The 20816-nt window shown below is 47.9% G+C and overlaps 1 protein-coding gene across 2 annotated transcripts in view; it reads right to left on the reverse strand.

Moving 5' to 3' along the window:
- Positions 1 to 13786, reverse strand: part of LOC116967272 (N-acetylglucosamine-6-sulfatase-like) — a 43847-nt gene extending 30061 nt beyond the window's left edge. For both annotated transcript variants that reach the window (XM_033013758.1, XM_033013757.1), the window contains exon 1: positions 13536 to 13786. In XM_033013758.1, coding sequence (XP_032869649.1) covers positions 13536 to 13667 — 132 coding nt within the window. In that variant the 5' untranslated portion in view covers positions 13668 to 13786. The remainder of the gene's footprint in view (positions 1 to 13535) is intronic.
- Between the last annotated feature and the right edge of the window lie 7030 nt (positions 13787 to 20816).

The following is a 20816-nucleotide window of genomic DNA, read 5'->3' on the forward strand; positions in this document are numbered from 1 at the left end:
GGCCCCGCGAGGCCGTACGGCTCAAGCGACCATGTTAGGTCGCGCTTGCCGTATGGAGTCGCTTGCTCATGGGACAGGCCCTATAGGTCGCACTTGCTGCATGCAGTCATATGCTCGTGGGACAGGCCCTCTAGGTACACGTGACAATAAACTAACATTGAACCAGCAGGAGGAAGAAGGCTGAAGAAGAGTCTCAACATGAAACGTCACCCATTCCTTCTCTCCAGAGATGCTGCCTGCTCCGCCGAGTCACTCCAGCTTTTTGTGTCTATCAGCAGGAGGAAAGGTTTGGTGGACTGCACCTTCGAAATTGGGATACGCAGCTAACCTTGAAAAGTTGCACAGGGGTAGAGTTGTTGCCTTGCAGCGTCGGAGACCCTGGATCGATTCTGCCTACGGGTGCTGTCTGTATGGAGTTTGCCGTAATTTCTCCCCACGACCTTCGTGGGCTTTCGCCAGAAGCTCCGGTTTCCTCCCACACGCCAAAAATATACAGGTTTGTAGATTAATTGGCTTTGGTAGAATTGTAAATGGTCCTTAGTACGTGTAGGATTGTATTAGCGTGCGGGGATCGCTGAGCGGCACGGACTCAGTGAGCCAAAGGTCCTGTATCCGTGCTGTATCTCTAAACTAAACTAAACAGAATATTGATGCAGTGATTATGAAGGACCTCGAAATGCCGATATATTTCTAAAGGGACCATGGGCTGGGGCCAGTTAATGTTGCCCACGCAGTTGTATGGCGACACAGGCTGCTCATTACATTCCTGGGAGAGTGATGCGCCTTTATCTCAACGCCACACAGCAGTGTGGGAGGCTCCCGATCACTCACAGCAACATCCTTCCCATCTGAGCCCTTCCCATCTGAGCCCTTCCCATCTGAGCCCTTCCCGATACCAAGAATTCAGCAAAAACAGAACATTTTATTTACTGACAAATGACTTTCAGACTTCCCCTCCGACAGCTGGGAGACAGAGGCGCAGCGGCCTCACAGCGCCAGAGACCCAGATTCCATCCTGACCTCCCATTGCTGTCTGAGTGTGGAGTTTGCACGTTCTCCCTGTGACCGCGAGGCTTCCATCCCACATCGCAGGGACGTGCAGGACTGTAGGTTAATTGGCTTCTGTAAATTTTCCCCAAGTGAATGAGTGTTTGGGACAAAGATCCAACTAGTGTGAACGGGTGATCGATAGTCGGCATGGACTCTGTAGGCTGAAGGGCCTGTTTCCATGCTGTATCTCTAAGCTAAACTATGGCATTGCCATTTTATCTGGGCCTCGATTGGAACAATGTATCCAATTGAGGGCTGTCCACTTTATGAAGGACATCAGGGTCTGGGATGAGCTGTACCAGTAATTTCATGGAGAGATTAATTAAATTAATTAATTATTGGCAGAGCCACTGCCTCACAGCACCCGGGTTCGATCCTGGCCTCCCATTGCTGTCCGAGTGTGGAGTTTGCACGTTCTCCCTGTGACCGTGTGGGTTTCCTCCGGGTGCCTCCCACATCCCAAAGGTGTGCGGGGTTTGTAGCTTAACTGGTCTCTGTAAATTGCCCCCAAGTGTGTAGGGGAGTGGATGAGAAAGTGGGATAACATAGAACTAGTGTGAGCGGGTGATCGTTGGTCAGCGTGGACTCGATGGGCAGAAAGACGAGTTTCCATGCTGCGCCTTTCAATCAATCAATCAAAAAGATTTCATATACCACGTTGCTCCTGTCAAGTCACTGAAGCTGGAGAAATATGATAGAAATTGTTCACAATTATGAACATTTTCCTAACCAATGAGAAATAGTCGCACTGGCAGAAACAAGCTGCAAGATAATTACTGTATATTGTATAATACGGTAATAAACAGCAATATGCAAACCAGTCATAAACTAATTCCCCCACAAAACATCTCAATTTCTGGATCAGGAGAAAGGCAATTCAAAGACCAATACATTTACCTTACAATGTCACGGTGCTGGAGTAACTCAGTGTGTGAGGCAGCTGCTCTGGAGCACACAGATATGTGATGTTTCATGTCGGGACCCTTCATAAGCCTGAAGAAGGGTCCCTACCAAAAATATCACATTTCCATATGTAGGGAGGAACTGCAGATGCTAGTTTAAACCAAAGACAGACAAAAAGCTGGAGTAGCTCAGCGGATCAGGCAGCATGGCTGAAGCACAAGAATGCGTGACATTTCGGGTCGAGACCCTTCTTCAGACTGAAACGCATGAAGAGGGATCTCGACCCGAAACGTCACCTATCCACGTTCTCCAGAGATTGTGTCGGAGTTGTCCAGCTGAGTTGTGCCAGCACTTTGTGCCTTTTTCTTTGAAGACCAGCATCTGCAATTCCTTACTTCTACAATGTTACCTTTGCTGATTTACACCCTAATGTAAACAAAGTCATTGTAAATACTTGCTGTTTATGGTCAAACAGAAATGAATGCAGAGGTTGATTTTTGGAGTTGATACCTGCTTCACGGTGTGGTACAGCAGCTGCACCACAGCCGACAGGAAGGCACTGCAACGGGTGGTGAAAACCGCCCATCGCATCATCGGTGCCTCGCCCGCTCCCTGCCATGGCTGTCCTTCACTGCACACGGTGTCTGAGACTGTCCGAGACGAGCTGACAAAATCATTAAGGACCCCTCACACCCCAGCCATGGACTGTTTGCCTTCCTCCCATACAGGAGCCTCAGGTCTCGCACCAGCAGGCTAAGGAACAGCTTCGTCCTCAACACCATTATCCTGCTGAACTCAAGGCCCGGCACTAGCCCCCCCCGCCCCCCCCCCACCCCCTTCTCATCAGTTTTATTTATAGTTTATATAATTTATATATAATGTCGCTCTTCCAGGGAGATGCTAACTGTATTTCGTTGTCTCTGTACTGTACACTGACAATGACAACTAAAGTTGAATCTGAATCTTATAGTTAAGCTCTTATTCACCAGAATTTAGCACATGTCAATCTTTTGCACCTTAACAACTATCTGTATATATGTATATGCCTATGTACATACACCAATATATCCTCATTTGTATATATTTGTCTTAATCAGCATTTTACTACTTTGCACTCTGGTTAGATGCAAAACTGCATTTTGTTGTACCTGTACTTATACTATGTGCAATGACAATAAAGTTGAATCTAATCTAATCTAATCAATCTCCTGAACTCTCCTATGTGGAGAGGTTTGATCAGTGCACAGAATGGATCATTGTATGTGAACCGACTGTCAGCAGGTGATTGATGATGTACTGTATCTACTCCTCAGGCCCCTCTATAAAGCCCGAACTGCAAAGACAACTTCAATAAAACGTCCTGAGCCCAAGCACAAACATCCAAAGTGCTAACAGAAACACTCAGGAATGCAATCACAGATAAACATGGATTGTACTGTGTTGGAAGGAAATGAAGATGCTTGTTTACACCGAGGGTAGACACAAAATGCTGGAGTAACTCATCTCTGGAGAGAAGGAATGGGTGACGTTTTATAATAATAATAATGCATTTTATTTGCTGGCGCCTTTGTGGACACCCAAGGACACCTTACAGGACATAAAATCACAATACATTTATCACTATTAAAATCAAGTTGATTAAAAACAAAAAAAACAAAAAATACACAAAACATTTTAAGTCATTAAAATCAGGGTGAACATGGTGGAAGTTATGTCGGGTATGCTAATCTAAACAGGTGTGTTTTGAGTTGTGATTTGAATTGATCGATAGTGTCCAGGTGACGGATGGGAGGTGGGAGAGTGTTCCAGAGACGTGGGGCAGAGCAGCTGAAGGCTCCGGCACCCATGGTGCTGAGTATAAATGTGGGGACAGTTAAAATGGCAGCTGAGGAGGAACAAAGTGACCGGGAAGGAGTGTATGGTAGCAGCAGGTCAGAGAGGTATTGGGGAGCAAGGTGGTGTAGGGCTTTGAAGGTCAGCAGTAAAATCTTGTAGTTAATCCGGTGGTGCACAGGGAGCCAGTGGAGCTGAGTGAGGATGGGTGTGATGTGGTCCGATGATCTGGTGCGGGTGATGATCCGGGCTGCAGAGTTCTGAATGCATTGGAGGCGATGAAGAAGTTTATTGGAGGTGCAAGTGAGGAGGGCGTTGCAGTAATCGATGCGGGATGTGACCAGAGCGTGGATGAGGACTTTTGTATTGTCTTTGGAGAGGGAGGGGCGGAGTCTGGAGATGTTGCGGAGATGAAAGTATGCAGAGCGTGTGATATTGCTGATGTGGGGGCCAAAGGAAAGTGTACTGTCCAGAATGACGCCGAGACTTTTGACATGGGAGGAGGTGGGTATGGGTGAGCCATCAACTGAAATGGTGAACGGGTGGGTTTTGGAGAGTGCGGACTTTGAGCCAATTAGCATGATTTCTGTTTTATTTCCATTGAGTTTTAGAAGGTTGAGTGACATCCAGTTGCTGATAGCTTGAAGACAGGTGGTGAGGGCAGTTGGGGGAAGGGAGGTGTTTGGTTTTGTGGAGAGGTAAAGTTGTGTATCATCGGCGACCCGTTTTGGGTCGAGACACTTCTTCAGACCTGTACTGTACTGTCCCCCTCACAAAGGCTTCATTAGCGGTTGGGCACCGTGGTGCAGCTGGTAGAGACACTGCCTCACAGTGCCAAACACACGGGTTCAATCCCGACCTGTCCACGTGTGGTTTGCATGACCTCCCTGTGATGGCATAGCTTTCCTCCGGGTGCTCCGGCTTCCTCCCATATACCAAAGGGTTTAAAGGTTAATCGGCCTGTAAATTGTCCCCTAATGGGAGTAGGGAGTGTATAAATCACATGCACTCTTAACTCTTGAATGGATGCCGAAGTGGAATAACATAGAAGTTGCGTGAATGGGTGAGGGGCGACCTGGACTCGATGGGCCGAAGAGCCTGTCACCATGTTAATAGACAATAGGTGCAGGAGTAGGCGATTTGGCCCTTCGAGCCAGCACCACCATTCAATGGGATCATGGCTGATCATCCCCAATCAGTACCCCGTTCCTGCCTTCTCCCCATATTCCCCGACTCCGCTATTTTTAAAGAGCCCTATCTAGCTCTCTCATGAAAGCATCCAGAGAACCTGCCTCCACCGCCCTCTGAGGCAGAGAATTCCACAAGACTCACCACTCTCTGTTCTAAATGGCTTACTCCTTATTCTTAAACTGTGTGTGGCCCCTGGTTCTGGACTCCCCCAACATCGGGAACATGTTTCCTGCCTCTATGTTGATTCTATAAACTAATTGACATGTGGGGATTGAGTGATTTTATTTTTGGAAGAAAACACACAATGTGCTGGAGTATCTCAGTGAAACAGGCAGCATCTGTGGAGAACTTGGATAGACGATGTTTCAGCTCAGGACCCTTCGGGGCTTTGGCAGTTCCCTATGTCACTTTTACTTTTAAAAGATGTCTGTAATTATCTTAGATGGAGTCATTATCACTGTTCACAAGAGTGGTTGTTTGTGTGTTCAGGAATTGCCCAGGCCTGGAACAGCACCGATGTCCTTCAGAACACAGACTGATGAAGGCTCCCCACCCAAAACAACCCCTGTCCATGTTCTCCAGAGTTACTCTAATATTCTGTGCCTTATCTTCAGAACTTGTAGCTGGCTGCATCACTGTGGTAGGATGTGGCCATGTTCACACTTCCACTTCAGATTCAAGATAGAAATGTAGAATAGAGATTAATTAGAAGTTTCGTTGAAAGAAAAGGAAAGAGAAACAGATCTTAATGAATTCTAAAATATTGGTGTGAAACCTAAAGCACTCCAATCAAGTATTCATCTTAAGCATTGCCATCCGAGATAGGCCAGTTGGTTATGTGCAAAATAAATCTTTCTCTACACTGTTCAAGAGTCAAGAATGTTTAATTGCCATATGTACCAAACACAGAGCAATGATACTCTTTCTTGCAGCAGCATAACAGGACTAGAAACACAGCACTGACAGATAACATACTGTAATGAACAAAAAAATCCAATACATTTTTTAAATGCAATGTTAGTGCAAAAATGCCTAAAGTACTTAGTGCAGAGAAGACATTTCATAGTTCACGGTTTAGCTATTGTTTGTAGTTTAGTTTAGAGATGCAGCATGGAAACAGGCCATTCGGCCCGCAGCACGCCGACCGCAATCCCCTCATACATTGGTTCTATCCTACACACCAAGGACAATTTGCCAAAGCAAATTAGTCTACAAACCTGCCCGTCTTTGGGACGTGGGAGGAAACTGGAGCACTCAGAGAAAACCCAGGTGGTCACAGGTAGAATGTACAGACAGCGCCCATAGTTATTGTCTAACCCAGGTCTCTGGCTATGTGAGGCAGCAACTCTGCCATTGCACCATTGTGCCACAATTCTAGTGCCAGACGGTCATTGGGAAGAAGCTGTTCTTGAGCCTGGAGGTCATAGATTTCAGGCTCCTATACCTTCCACCTTCACGGCAGGAGTGAAATTGGGGCATGGCCAGGGTGGCGAGGATCCTTGAAGATGCTGGCTGCCTTTTTGAGGCAGCAACCTCCTACAGATCCCTTCGATAGTGTGATCTTCATTATCCCTGATGGACCAGGCAGTGTTCACCACTTCCTTCATTGTTGGGCTTTCAAACTAGTCTCGAAATCCCCACACCCTAACGCTGCATCACAGCTTTCACACTCGACATATTAACTATCCATTTCCAGGGACAAAATTCTGACCAATTTAATCAGAAACTCAGATACTCTAAGCCCCAATGCAGGGTCTTGGCCTGAAATAGCAACATATCCGATGGCACCGTAGATGCTGGCTGACCCACTGAGTTTCTGCAGCACCATCTGTATTTACTCAAAATTAAACAAAAGCCACGTACCAACAAATCAGCAGAGAACTCGTAATAAAAAGGGAAATGGCTGGGAAGCCATAAGCCATCTAATCAAGAGGAAACAGCAAGACGTCAGAATCTCAACAAGCAACTGAAAAAGGCAAGAAAGCCAATCTCTCTCCCCATCAGATGGAGAGGGAGAGTAAACAGAATGACTTCTCTAACATCAAGTAATCCTTGTTTCTCCTCTCTCTCCATCCCTCCCCTTCATAATTCGCCGACCAGTCTGACTGTCCCTGACTATATTTTATCTGAAGAAGGGTCTCGACCCGAAACGTCACCCATTTCTTCTCTCCAGAGATGCTGCCTGTCCCACTGAGTTACTCCAGCATTTGTGTCTATCCTCGATTTAAACCAGCATCTGTAATTCCTTCCTACAAAAGACAATATGTATGCTGGAAAGGACTTTGCATTGAGATTTTACTTCAACTTACTGATAGAACTTTTCCTCAAATTCCAGGAATTCTGCACGAGAAGCCATTAACTGCTGTTGTTCATGGTATTTACAGAACCAAAAGGATCATGAAATTCAAATAGTATCCAAAAAACTTCTAGCTTAGTTTAAGTTAAACTTTAGATTTACAGTGTAGAAACAGGCCCTTCAGCCCACCAAGTCCTCTCCGAGAAGCAATCACCCCATACACACTAGCTCTATCCTACCCATTAGGGACAATTGATAGGAGCCATTTAACCTATAAACCTGCACGCCTTTGAAGTGTAGGAGGAATCTGGAGTACCCGGAGATTCTGGAATACCTGGAGAATCCCACAGGGGAGAATTATCCGAGAAATTTACATGTCTTTGGGATGAGGGAGGAAACCCACGGAGTCACAGAGTCAAGAGCGGGAAGAATGTTTTAGTGTCATCTGTAACAAAACAATTACATTTTTACTTGTAGCAGCACAACAGGTTTGGGAAGGCCTGTGGGCAGTGGATGCAAAAGTGTGATGACTTAGCACTAATGCATACATGCAAACTCCACACAGACAGCACCCAAGGTCAGGATCAAACCCGGGCAGCAGCTCTCTACCAGCTGCACCACCATACCACCCAAATTTTACATCAGCCATAACAATTGAATGTATATGTGTGTGTAAACATATATATACACACACACACTGAACTTCTTTTTCTCGCATATTATATTGTTTACAGCAGGGGTGGGCAACCTTGTTCTGCATGGTCTGTGAACGGATGGCGGGCCACATCTATCACGTGTACACACGGATCCCGCCCCAGATGGCAGGCATCAAATCACGTGTTCACAGAAGGTAGACAAAAATGCTGGAGAAACTCAGTGGGTGAGGCAGCCTCATGCAATCCTTACATGTCTCACCCGCTGAGTTTCTCCAGCACTTTTGTCCACCTTCGGTTTTTTTTCCAGCATCTGCAGTTCTTTCTTAAACATGGATGTGGTACAGCCAGAGCTCGGCGCTAGGCCGCTGCTCGGGGTGCTCGGCCGCTGCTCGTAGTGCTTAGCGGGCCGGATGATTACGGGGGAAAAAATCCGCCTGCGGGCCGGATGATTTCGGGTTATGGGCCGTATTCGGCACGGGGGGCGTACGTTGCCGGCCCCTGGTTTACAGCGTACTATATTTACATATTCTGTTGTGCTGCTGCAAGTAATAATTTCATTGTTCTATCTGGTACATATGACAATAAAACACTCTTGACTTTAACATTTGTTTTGCCAATCCAGGATTGACACAGTGGTGCATGGGAGCGTCAGTCAGTCAGTCAGTCAGTCAGGTGAGGCTCCAATGACACTCAAACCCCTGACCACACTCGTGTGCGGGCGGATACGTTCAGCCAGAACAGATGACTGTCACGCGGAAGGTCAGTGTTGCACGCCGTCCCAGCAGCACATCCACTTCCGCCAAAGCAGTACTATCTCCAGACTGAACATCCACGAGAAAACCTCGGTCTACTGATAGGAAGTGAAACTGTAAGGCTGAATGACACGCTGACTGGCCTTCAGTTCAGAGAATGTCACAAGGCCATTTTCATACACAAACAAATCGTTTGGATATCATTTCTAGTCAGGGTCAATGCATCATTTGCAAAAGTCAACAATACCACATCGCCTTGTCTTATGGTACGGGGTACTGATTTCAGATGATCAGCCATGATCATATTGAATGGCGGTGCTGGCTCGAAGGGCTGAATAGCCTACTCCTGCGCCCGTTTTCTATGTTTCACAGAGAGTGGTGAATCTCTGGAACTCTCTGCCACAGAAGGTAGTTGAGGCCAGTTCATTGGCTATATTTAAGAGGGAGTTGGATGTGGCCCTTGTGGCTAAAGGGATCAGGGGGTATGGAGAGAAGGCAGGTACATGATACGGAGTTGGATGATCAGCCATGATCATATTGAATGGCGGTGCAGGCTCGAAGGGCCGAATGGCCTACTCCTGCGCCTATTTTCTATGGTGCAAGAAAATGTCAGCCCCTCAGTTTAGTAAGAAGGTAGACAAAAGTGCTGGAGAAACTCAGCGGGTGCGGCAGCATCTATGGAGCGAAGGAAATAGGTAACATTTCGGACCAAAATCCTTCTTCTCAGTTCAGTAATCTCTCTCCCAGGACACAAGCTTTCAACCCAGTGGGATGAATATTGATTTCTCCAACTTCAAGTAATTCCTGCATTCCATTTCTCTCCATCCCTCCCCCTTCCAAGTCACACCAGCTTCAAAGTAGTCTTGAGTCCCATTGTCTGTACTCGTTCCCACCTAGCCCACAGCTAACAATGACCCATTTCCTTTATCATAGTTACTTTTTTTGCATATCTATCATTCATTTGTTCTACACCTCTCTACATCACAGTCTATATCTCTCATTTCCCTTTTGCCCGACTCTCAGTCTGAAGAAAGGTCGCGACCCAAAACGTCACATATTCCTTTTCTCTAGAGATGCTGTCTGACCGGCTAAGTTACTCCAACATTTTGTGTCTATCTTCAGTTTTTCCTCATCTCAGTGTTAAATGGCCTACCACTTATTCTTAAACTGTGATCGCTAGCTCTTGATTCCCCCAACATCGGGAACATTTTTCCTGCATCTAGCCTGCACAATCCCTTAAGAATTTTATGTTTCTATAAGAATACCTCTCATCATTCTAAATTACAGTGAATACAATAAATCAGACTTCCTTCCAACAGCCTACCCCCTATCATGAGTCAAAGGACCTATTCCTGAGTTGTCCATAAGGTATACGGTAAATCTCTGTCCTACACTTACTAGTTTTATCCTTTTTCAGTATCTGTCGAAGCTCTTAAAACCTGTTTTTAATAAGCTTTAGGTTAGTTTACTCTCACTCTGGCTTCCGCAGTCAATTTACAGGTTTGAATTGATTGAAACAGCACAGCAACAGGCCCTACGGCCCACACCGACCATCAACCACCAATTCACACTAGTTCTATGTTGTCCCACTTTCTCATCCATTCCTTTCACACTATTTGGAATATTGTGAGCAATTTTGGGCCCCACATCTGGGGAAGGCTGTGCTGGCTCTGGAGAGGGTCCAGAGGAGGTTTACAAGAATGATCCCAGGATCCATAACGTTAACATACGATGAGCGTTTGACAGCATTCGGCCTGCACTCGCTGGAGTTTAGAAGGATATCAGGGGACCTCATTGAAACTTATTGAATAGTGGAGGCCTGTATAGAATGAATGTAGAGAGACTAGGACCAGAGGGCACAGCCTCAGAATAAAGGATGTACCTTTAGAAAGGAGATGAGGAGGAATTTATTAGTCAGAAGATGGTGAATCTGTGGAATTCTTTGCCACAAAAGGCTGTGGAGGCCAAGTCAATGGATATTTTTTAAGGCAGAGATAGACAGACTTTTGATTAGTACAGGTGTCAGGGCTTACGGGGAGAAGGCAGGAGAATGGGGTTGAGAGGGAAAGATAGATCGGCCACGAATGGAGTAGACTTGATGGGCTGAATGGCCTAATTCTGCTCCTTTACCTTATAAACTTTGAGGCAATTTCCAGATGCTAATTAACCTACAAACCTGCAAGTCTTTGCTATGTGGGTAGAAACTGGAGGAGCCAGAAGAAACCCACACAGTCACAGGGAGAACGTGCTAACTCCACACAAGAAGCATCAGAGGTCAGGATCGAACTTAAGATGCTACCAGTTGCACCACCGTACCACCATCAGCAGGGCTGTGATTAAGGCTGCAGCCCGTCCAGTCCTGATCCTTTGTCAAATTCCAAAACACAATCCTTCGGCTAACTTTTTTTTGCAACTTATATTAAGCCTTTTTAATGTGATCGTTTTTTTCCCCTGTAATCTACAGTTGACCCACTTTTCATACCATGTCCTAAAGGAATGTACATTTGTGGCAGAATATGTGGTGTCAATGTAACTGGCAGCTTTTACCAGGCAATTTAATACAGTGGCCTAACCTACCATTGTTAACATGTCTTTAATATATTTGTTTTCAAGAAGGGTGCCAGTTCAAAATGGGGGAAGTGGGAGAGTCCAGAACCAGGGGTCACAGTTTAAGAATAAGGGGCAAGCCATTTAGAACGGAGATGAGGAAACACTTTTTCACACAGAGAGTTGTGAGTGTGTGGAATTCTCTGCCTCAGAGGGCGGTGGAGGCTGGTTCTCCAGATACTTTCAACAGAGAGCTAGATAGGGCTCTTAAAGACAGCAGAGTCAGGTGATATGGGGAGAAGGCAGGAACGGGATACTGATTGGGAATGATCAGCCATGATCACATTGATTGACTGGCTCGAAGGGCCGAATGGCCTACTCCTGCACCCATTGTCTATTGTCATAAAATGTCACCTATCCACGGTCCCCAGAGATGCTGCCTGACCTCCAGCACCTGGTGTGTTTTGTTTTAGTTCAGAGATACAGCACGGAAACAGGCCCTTCAGCTCACCGAGTCCGCACCGATGAGCGATCCCCGCACATTAACACTATCCTACACAGACGAGGGACAATTTAAATTTATACCAAGCCAATGAACTTACAAACCTTTGGAGTGTGGGAGGAAACCCAAGGTCTCTGAGAAAACCCACACTGTTACAGGGAGAACATACAAACTCTGTACAGACAGCACCCGTAGTCGGGATCGAACCCTGGTCTCTGGCGCTGTGAGGCAGGGACTCTACTGCAGTCCCACCATGCCACCCTTTTTGATATTTATTTTCCTTGTGACCTATTAATATTTAGTTTCCTTTGTTCACATCAGAATCCCTGGCTTGGTACGTGCTCAACATTATAACCACTATTCAGTGGCCTATAAACAACCACTGCCAACGTATTCTGTGTTCTCCTTAACTCGAAATTGATTCCACATCATGATCTGCTGAGCCAAAACCCTCCCCGACTTTTGTACCAGTGCCACCAACAGCCATCCTTTTTCCTCACTGCTCGTCTCTTCTAAATTACAAGCTCACGTTCAGTTTAATGTTTCATTTCGAAGATAAGACATAAAAAGCTGGAGTAACTCAGCAGGACAGGCAGCATCTCTGGAGAGAAGGAATGAGTGACGTTTCAGGTCGAGACCCTTCTTCTGACACTGTTTCATTTCTCTGCTCAGATTTGCCCTCAGTCTCAGACTTTGTTTCAGTCTGAAGAAGGGTCTCGACCTGAAACATCACCCATTCCTTCTATCCAGAGATGCTGACTGTCCCGCTGAGTTGCTCCAGCATTTTGCACCTATCTTCGCAACCTAACAGTTAGCTATCGGCCAGTTAGAACAGTTAAAACAAAAAGCAATGAAGGTCACAACAAGATTAAAAACCTTTTGGACGTGCAGGGCGAGGCAGCACTTTAGAGTCATACAGTGTGGAAACAGGCCCTTCAGCCCAACTTGCCCACACCGACCAACACGTCCCATCTGCACTGGTCCCACCTGCCTGCATTTGGCCCACATTCCTCTATACCAGTCCTATCCAAACCTGCCTTAACTGCCTCCTCCAGCACCCGTTCCATACACCTTTGTGTAAAAAAGTTACCCCTGGTGCTCCTATTAAATCTTCACCCCCTCACCCTAGGTTCTCGATTCCCCTACTGTGGGGAAGAGACCTTGTGCATCTACCCAATCTATACCTCTCATGATTTTGCACACCTCTAAGATCATCCCCTCATCCTCCTGTACTCCAAAGGATAGAGTCCTCGCTTGCTCACCCTCTCCCAATAGCTCAGGCCCTCGAGTCCGGGCAACATCCTGCACAGGAGAAAACATAGTAGTGGCTCAGGTAAATACCGCCCGGTTCAATAAACCTGGAAACGTGTCAGCAGACACAAGGAACTGCAGATGCCAGAGTCTCAAGGGTCCCGACCTGAAAGGTGGCCTGTCCACTCCTCTCCACAGATGCTGCCCGACCTCCAGAGTTCCTCTAAAACTTTTGTGTTTTGCTGAAACTTTTTTTTTCCTGTAAAGTGCGTTGATGTTGATCTGGGAGGTTTGACAAGCTGCCATCTGGACGGTGTATAAACCCCCTCTGTGTGAATTACGAAACCAACCAGGGCGCTTCACCCGTGGGGGGGAGAAGGGACTGGGACTGTGGGTGTCCCACCAAGGGGTCCCGTCCCGAAACGTCTCCTGGCTGTCCCACTCTCGCCGCCCCTCTCCTTGCAAGCCTCGGCGCCTAGCTGCGTTGCCTGGGGCTGAAGTTGCAGCTGCCCCGCGGAGAGGCGTGTTCCACCTGGCACCACCTACCTACCTACCATTCCTCCCAGCTCCGCGTCCTGATCGTCCACCAGTATCAGCACGATGTTCCTCCCGGCGCAGCGGCCCGAGCCGCAGCACGCCGCCAGCAGCAGCAGTAGAAAGGCTGCCAGGTTCAGCTTCAGCTTCATGGCAAAGGGGCGAGTTCCGCGGACGGACAGACGGGAAGGAGATGCGGGGATCGAACCGGCCACCTGGAGCAGACTGGACTGGACTGCGCTTGTCTCCGGCTTCCTGCCTCCACTCGACAGCGCCGCCCTCCGGCAGCGCAGCGCTTTAACACCGCGGGCGACGTCTGCCTCAGACAACCAATCGCATTGATCGTCCCGCCCCTTTGAGAAACATTAGCATAAAAGGGACCGTGCCCACCAATGGTCTGGTCGCGTTCTAGCCAAGGACAGCAACAGGTGTGGTGGAGGTTCACTTGCACCTCATCCAACCCCATCTACTGCACCAAGTTCACTTGCACCTCATCCAACCCCATCTACTGCACCAGGTTCACTTGCACCTCACCCAACCCCATCTACTGCACCAAGTTCACTTGCACCTCATCCAACCCCATCTACTGCACCAGGTTCACTTGCACCTCATCCAACCCCATCTACTGCACCAGATTCACTTGAACCTCATCCAACCCCATCTACTGCAACAGGTTATTTAAGAAGGAACTGCAGATGCTGAAAAATCGAAGGTAGCCACCTGGACCATTTCCGACACTTCCCTACCATTTCTTGACCTCACTATCTCCATCGCAGGTGATAAACTTCTGACCGACATCCACTATAAACCTACTGACTCCCACGGCTATCTAGACTACTCTTCTTCCCATCCTGCTTCCAGTAAGGACTTCATCCCCTACTCCCAATTCCTCCGTCTATGCCGCATCTGCTCCCAGGATGAGGTGTTCCACACCAGGGCATCGGAAATGTCCTCATTCTTCAGGGAACGGGGGTTCCCCTCCCCTACTATAGATGAGGCTCTCACCAGGGTCTCTTTCATACCCCGTAACACTGCTCTCTCTCCCCATCCCCCCCACTCGTAACAAGGGCAGAGTCCCCCTAACCCTCACCTTTCACCCCACTAGCCGTCACATACAACAAATAGTCCTCCGTCATTTTCGCCACCTCCAACGTGACCCCACCACTCGCCACATCTTCCCATCTCCCCCCACCCCCCACCCCCCACCCCCCCGGTCTGCTTTCCGCAAAGACCGCTCCTTCCGTAACTCCCTGGTCAATTCTTCCTTTCCCTCCTACACCACCCCCTCCCCGGGCACTTTCCCTTGCAACCGCAAGAGGTGCTACACCTGTCGCTTTACCTCCCCCCTTGACTCCATTCAAGGACCCAAGCAGTCGTTCCAGGTGGACAGAGGTTCACCTGCATTTCCTCCAACGTCATCTATTGCATCCGCTGCTCTAGATGTCCGCTGATCTACATCGGTGAGACCAAGCATGGGCTTGGCGATCATTTCGCCGAACACCTCCACTCGGTCTGCATTAACCAACCTGATCTCCCTGTGGCTCAGCACTTCAATTCCCCCTCCCATTCTGAATCCGACCTCCTATCCTGGGCCTCCTTCCTTGGCCAGAGTAAGCACCACCAGAAATTGGAGTAGCAGCACCTCATATTCCGCTTGGGCAGTCTGCACCCTAGCGGCATAAATATTGAATTCACCAATTTCCGGTAGCCCTTGCTGTCCCCTCCCTTTCTCAGCTCTCCCTCAGCCCTCGGGCTCCTCCTCTTCCTTTTTCCTTTCTTCTCCCTGTCCTGTGCCCCGCACCCTACATCAGTCTGAAGAAGGGTTTCCGCCCGAAACGTTGCCTATTTCCTTCGCTCCATAAATGCTGCTACACCCGCTGAATTTTTCCAGCACTTTTATCTACTGCAACAGGTTCACTTGCACCCCCCACCAACCCCATCTACTGAACCAGGTTCACTTGCATCCTCCTCCAACCCCATCTACTGAACCAGGTTCACTTGCATCCCCCACCAACCCCATCTACTGAACCAGGTTCACTTGCATCCCCCACCAACCCCATCTACTGTACCAGGTGTGGACTCTTATACATTGGCGAGACCAAATGTAGACTGGACGATCGTTTCGCTGAACACACCTTTGTCTTGTCTTGTCTGTCTTTGTCTTGGCCTATGTGATCTCTCGTAGATCCCACTTTAACTCCCCCTCCCATTCCCACACTGACCCTTCTGTCCCGGGCCACACACAAATTTGAGGAACAGCTCCTCATATTTCACTTGGGCAGCTTACAACCCAGCGGTACAAATATTGATTTCTTTAGTTTCAAGTAAACCTTTCCTCCCCCACCCTAGTTGTTGTACTAGTTTCACTGAGTTTCATTTCTGTATAACTTGGTAACAGCTAGCCCACATCCAACATTAGTCTGTTTCCTTGTTCTTTGTTACTTTTTTGCACATCTTTCATTAATTTGCCTGATTTCTCTCTATATCACCATCTATATCTCTTGTTCCCCTACCCCCTGACCCTCAAAGAAGGATCTCGACCTGAAATATTTTCCTATTCCTTTTTCTTTTCTCCAGAGATGTTGCCTGATCTGCTGAGTTTCTCCAGCTTTTTGTGACTATCTAGCATTTTAATCAGTTGGCCATTGGCATTGAGGGTAATTAATTGATTATTTTTAAACAAGCTCTTCAAATAAGTTTCTTATTTGGTGATAAATGAAACGAGCTGCCAGAGGAGGAAGTTAAAGCAGGTGCTATAACTATATTCAGTCATACAGCGCAGAAACAGGTCCCTCAGCTCAACGTGCCCACTCCCACCAGCATGTCCCATCTACACTGGTCCTACCTGCCTGCATTTGCCCCAATAAGGATTTCGACCCAAAACGTTGCCTATTTCCATCGCTCCATAGATGCTGCCTCACCCGCTGAGTTTCTCCAGCATTTTCCTTCTAAAGCTCTCCTATCCATGTACTTATCTAAATGCTGCTTAAATGTTGCGATAGTGCCTGTCGCAACTACCTCCTCCTGCCTCGCTGTGCCAGAGAGGGTTCGATCCTAACCTCGGGAGCTATCTGTGTGGAGTTTGCACGTTCTCCCTGTAATCCTGGGGGTTTCCTCCGGGTGCTCCGGTTTCTTCCCACATCACAAAGACGTGCAGGTTTGTAGGTTTATGGGCCTTTGTAAGTTGTCCCTTTGTGTGTAGAGTGGATATGAGAGTGAGATAAAATAGAACTGTAAGTGAATGATCGATGGTCGGCATGGATTTGGTGAACTGAAGGACCGTTTTCCCTACTGCGACTGTAAACTAAACTCTTCAGACATTCACAATTTCTCTATACATTTATTAGTGTTATACTCAGTAATGTTCACACATATGTTCAAATAAAACATCCTTGTCACTCATGTAGCCCCCTTAGTTTAGTTTATTGTCACGTGTACCGAGGTACAGTGAAAGGCTTTTGTTGTGTGCTATCCTGTCAGCGGAATGACAATACATGATTACAGTCGAGCCATTCACAGTGTACAGCTACACGATTAAGGAAGAACGTTTAGTGCAAGATAAAGCCAGTAAAGTCCGATCAAAATAACAGTTCAGACCTGCTCTCTAGTTGTGGTAGGATGGTTCATCCAGGGCGCCACTTGTCCTTGATTATGCTGCTGGCCTTGCCGAGGCAGCGTGAGGTAAATGGAATCAATGAAAGATAGGTTGGTTTGTGTCATGGTCTGGGCTGTGTCCACACTTTTCTGCAATTTCTTGGGATCTTGCGGTCCGGAGGTGATATCCCTTCACCTGTTTGGTGGGTGTTCAAAGGTTCAAAGGTTTCTTAATTAGTCACCTACACCAATTGGTGTAGTGAAATGCTTGTTGCCAATGCAGCACATAAAAAAAAGAATACAAACATGACAATAATAAAGAAATGTAACATAAAAAACATCCCCCCACAATGGTTTCCATTATGAGGGAAGGCACTAAGTCCAGTCCCATCCCCATGTCCACCCATAGTTGGGCCTATTGAGGCTTCCGCAGTCGTCGCTAAAGAAGCCCGATGTTCCAGGCCGTTCTCGCCGGGTGATGGTGCTCCGGCGTCGGGAGAATCCTCTCAGCGGCTTGGGACACCTGGAACGGCCGCCTCCTTACTCGAGACAGCGGCTTCCGAAGCCGACAGGCCGCGCTGGATGGAGCTCCACCACTGGCGATCTCAACAAGAGATCCCAGGCTCCCGATGTTAAAGTCAGCGCCGCCGCCTGCGGCTGGCCGCTCCACAGTCCCGCAGCTCCGCGATGTTCATCGGCGGTCTTCAGCTCACCGGAGCTCCAGCGCGGCGACCCGGGTAAGGCATCGCCCAATCCGCGATAGCGCTCCAGCGCTGTGCCGCCGCCAAAGCCGATGTTCTGGGCGGTTCCCTCAGGAAACCTCGCTCCAGGCCCGCTGGTAGGCCGCGAGGACAGGTCGAAATTGCAGCCTGGAGAAAAGCTGCCTCTCCGACCAGGTAGGGACCTGGTGTCCCCAGCAGACTCTGCTCCTCAATGTCCAGCAGTGGAAGGACTCTAGACTGTGGTCGTCTACCACAGAGCTTTGGCAATGGCTGAGCAGAACTTCAGTGAGTCCCTCAACACGTACTCCTGCAGCCTGGAATGGGCCTTGCACAGGTACATGGATCGGAAAGATTTACAGGGATCACTTTTTATTTCTATAGCACATTTAAAAAACTACTCTCGTTGGCCAAAGTGCTTTACATTGGTGGAGGTACTAACGTTATACAACATTTACAGTCATAGAGATATACAGTACGGAAACAGGCCCTTCAGCCCAACGCGTCCATGCCGAAATAGATGCCTGATCTAGCTAGTGCCCATCTGCCCATGATTGTCGGAAACAGGTACTGTATATGGGTCAATTATGGGCATATGGGCACTAGCTAGATCAGGCATCTTGTTCGGCATGGACGCGTTGGGCTGAAGGGCCTGTTTCCGTGCTGTATATCTCCATGACTAAATATAGTTAGTACTAAGGTGCCACAAGAAACCGCAGATGTTGGTTTACTGGCCTTCTCCAGTTTATCTGCAACCACCCCTTCTCTAACACAGAGCCTCCCTACCCCATGCTCTACCATTCACCAGCTGTTAAGCACTAGGCTCATGAAAGCCTTTGTTAAGTTTTAGTTTGGAGTTTAGTTTCGAGATACAGCACGGAAACAAGCCCTTCGACTCACCGTCCACACCGACCATCAATCACCCGTTCACACTAGTTCCACGTTATCCCACTTTCTCATCCACTCCCTACACTAGGGGCAATTTACAGAGGCCAATCACCCTACATGGGCCGGCAGGGATCAGAGAGGATGACCCCAGAGGAAACCCACACGTCACAGGGAGAATGTGCAGACTCCTCACAGACAGCAGCCGAGATCAGGACAGAAGCCGGATCTCTTGCACTGTGAAGCAGCGGCTCTACCCGCTGCACCACTGTGCCGTTCTAATCCCTGTTGCAACTTCCTGTTCTGTTTTAATAAATCGTCTCAAACATCTTTAACCAAGTCTTTTTTCTCACCACAAACTTAGCTTCACTCTCTTCTCTCTGCTACTGTTTTGGTTCTGCAAAACAAAATTCCTTTGGGATATCTTCTAATGTTTTAGTTGTAGGATATACGTTTAGTTGCCACTGGAACTGGTCACCTTCGAAGGACTCAAAATGCTGGAGTAATTCAGCGGGTTAGACAACATCTCTGGAGAAAAGGAATAGATGACGTTTCAGGTCGAGACTCTATTCCTTTTCTCCAGGGATGATGTCTGACCCGCTGAGTTACTCCACCTCTTTGTGTCATATGTTCGGATTAAGCCAGCATCTGCAGTTCCTTCCGACACGGTTATCTTTGATATTGCTCAAAACTTTCATTCTTCCTCAATGAGTAATTACCCTGACCTTTGTGTTACTGAATCAAACAGATTATAAGTGTGTGTGTGATTAATTATATTCTAACTGATATCAGAAAGTACTATTGACCTCAATAAAAATACATCAAGTGTTGGAGCAACTCAGTGGGACAGGCAGCATTTCTGGAGAACATGGCAAGGTGATGTTTTGAATCGGGACCCTTCTTCAGGTTTATTGTGGTGGGGAGATAGCTAGAAGAGAGGTGGGGGCAGGACAAAGCCTAGACACAGGGAACTGCTCATGTGGGTTTACAAAAAGGACAAAGTGCTGGAGTAACTCAGCCAGTCAGGCAGCATCTCTGGAGACCATGGCGAGGTGACGGTTTGGTTCAATCTTCCCCAGAGATGCTGCATGACCTGGGTGGCTGCCCCGCCAACAGTCTTTCTGTCCTTTCTTTTTTGTTACTTTTAGTATGTGTTAAAAAGTATGTTTTAGTGTTCCTTGGTTTGTTTATGTGGGTGCTGGGGGAGGAGGGGGGGGGGGGTGAAATTTTTTCACCTCGCCGGAGATGCGATTTTTTTCCGCATCGTATCTCCTTCCCCACTACAGTTTAACATCATGGAGTTGGTGGCTTTTCCTGGAGACCGACCCGGCGCTCCAAGCAGGAGCGGGAGCCTGTGGGACTTCATCATCGTGAAGCCTGCGGTCTCTGGTAAGAAGAGGTCGATTCGGGAGCTCCATGTGAGTGAGTGAGTGAGTGAGGGAGTGAGTTTCAATTGCCCCGACGTTTCGATCACCCCGACGGGAACTTCGATCATCGGCCGCGGGGCCTTTGATCACCCCGACTGCGGATGGTTTGGCTGCCCTGACCGCGGGAGAACAAAGATGAAGAAGATTGAACTTTATTGCCTTCCGTCACAGTGAGGAATGTGGAATCCACTGTGGTGGATGTTTATGTTAACTTTTATGTGTCTTGTTGCTTTTCACTTGGTACTAGACTAAGTTGGACCCGTTGGGTCCCAGTCACACGGGAGGGTAGGGGGGCATTTAGGGTAGGGGGGTGGGGGTGGGGGAGGGGGGGTGTGGGGGAAGGGGGTGTAGGGGAACCTTTTTGGCACCACGCGTATACGCGAACAAAATACTGTATGTGATATGTACCTTTGTTAGGTTCCCAAACATGGGCACAACTAATTGATATGTTATTTGTGTCCCCTTCATGACCCCCGGCAAAGCCCCAAACGACCCCCATAGGGGGGCCATGACCCCCAGGTTAAGAACCACTGACACAGGATCAGTAAAGCAGACACCATCTAGATAGAGCATCGTAGGCCATTAACGGTGGTGTAACTAATAGATCAGTTGCCTCACAGTGCCAGAGACCCGGGTTCCACCCTGCTTCGTCAACAGTCTGTCTGTCCTTTCTTTC

The sequence above is a fragment of the Amblyraja radiata genome, chromosome 39, assembly GCF_010909765.2.
Source record: "Amblyraja radiata isolate CabotCenter1 chromosome 39, sAmbRad1.1.pri, whole genome shotgun sequence".
Taxonomy (NCBI): Eukaryota; Metazoa; Chordata; class Chondrichthyes; order Rajiformes; family Rajidae; genus Amblyraja; species Amblyraja radiata.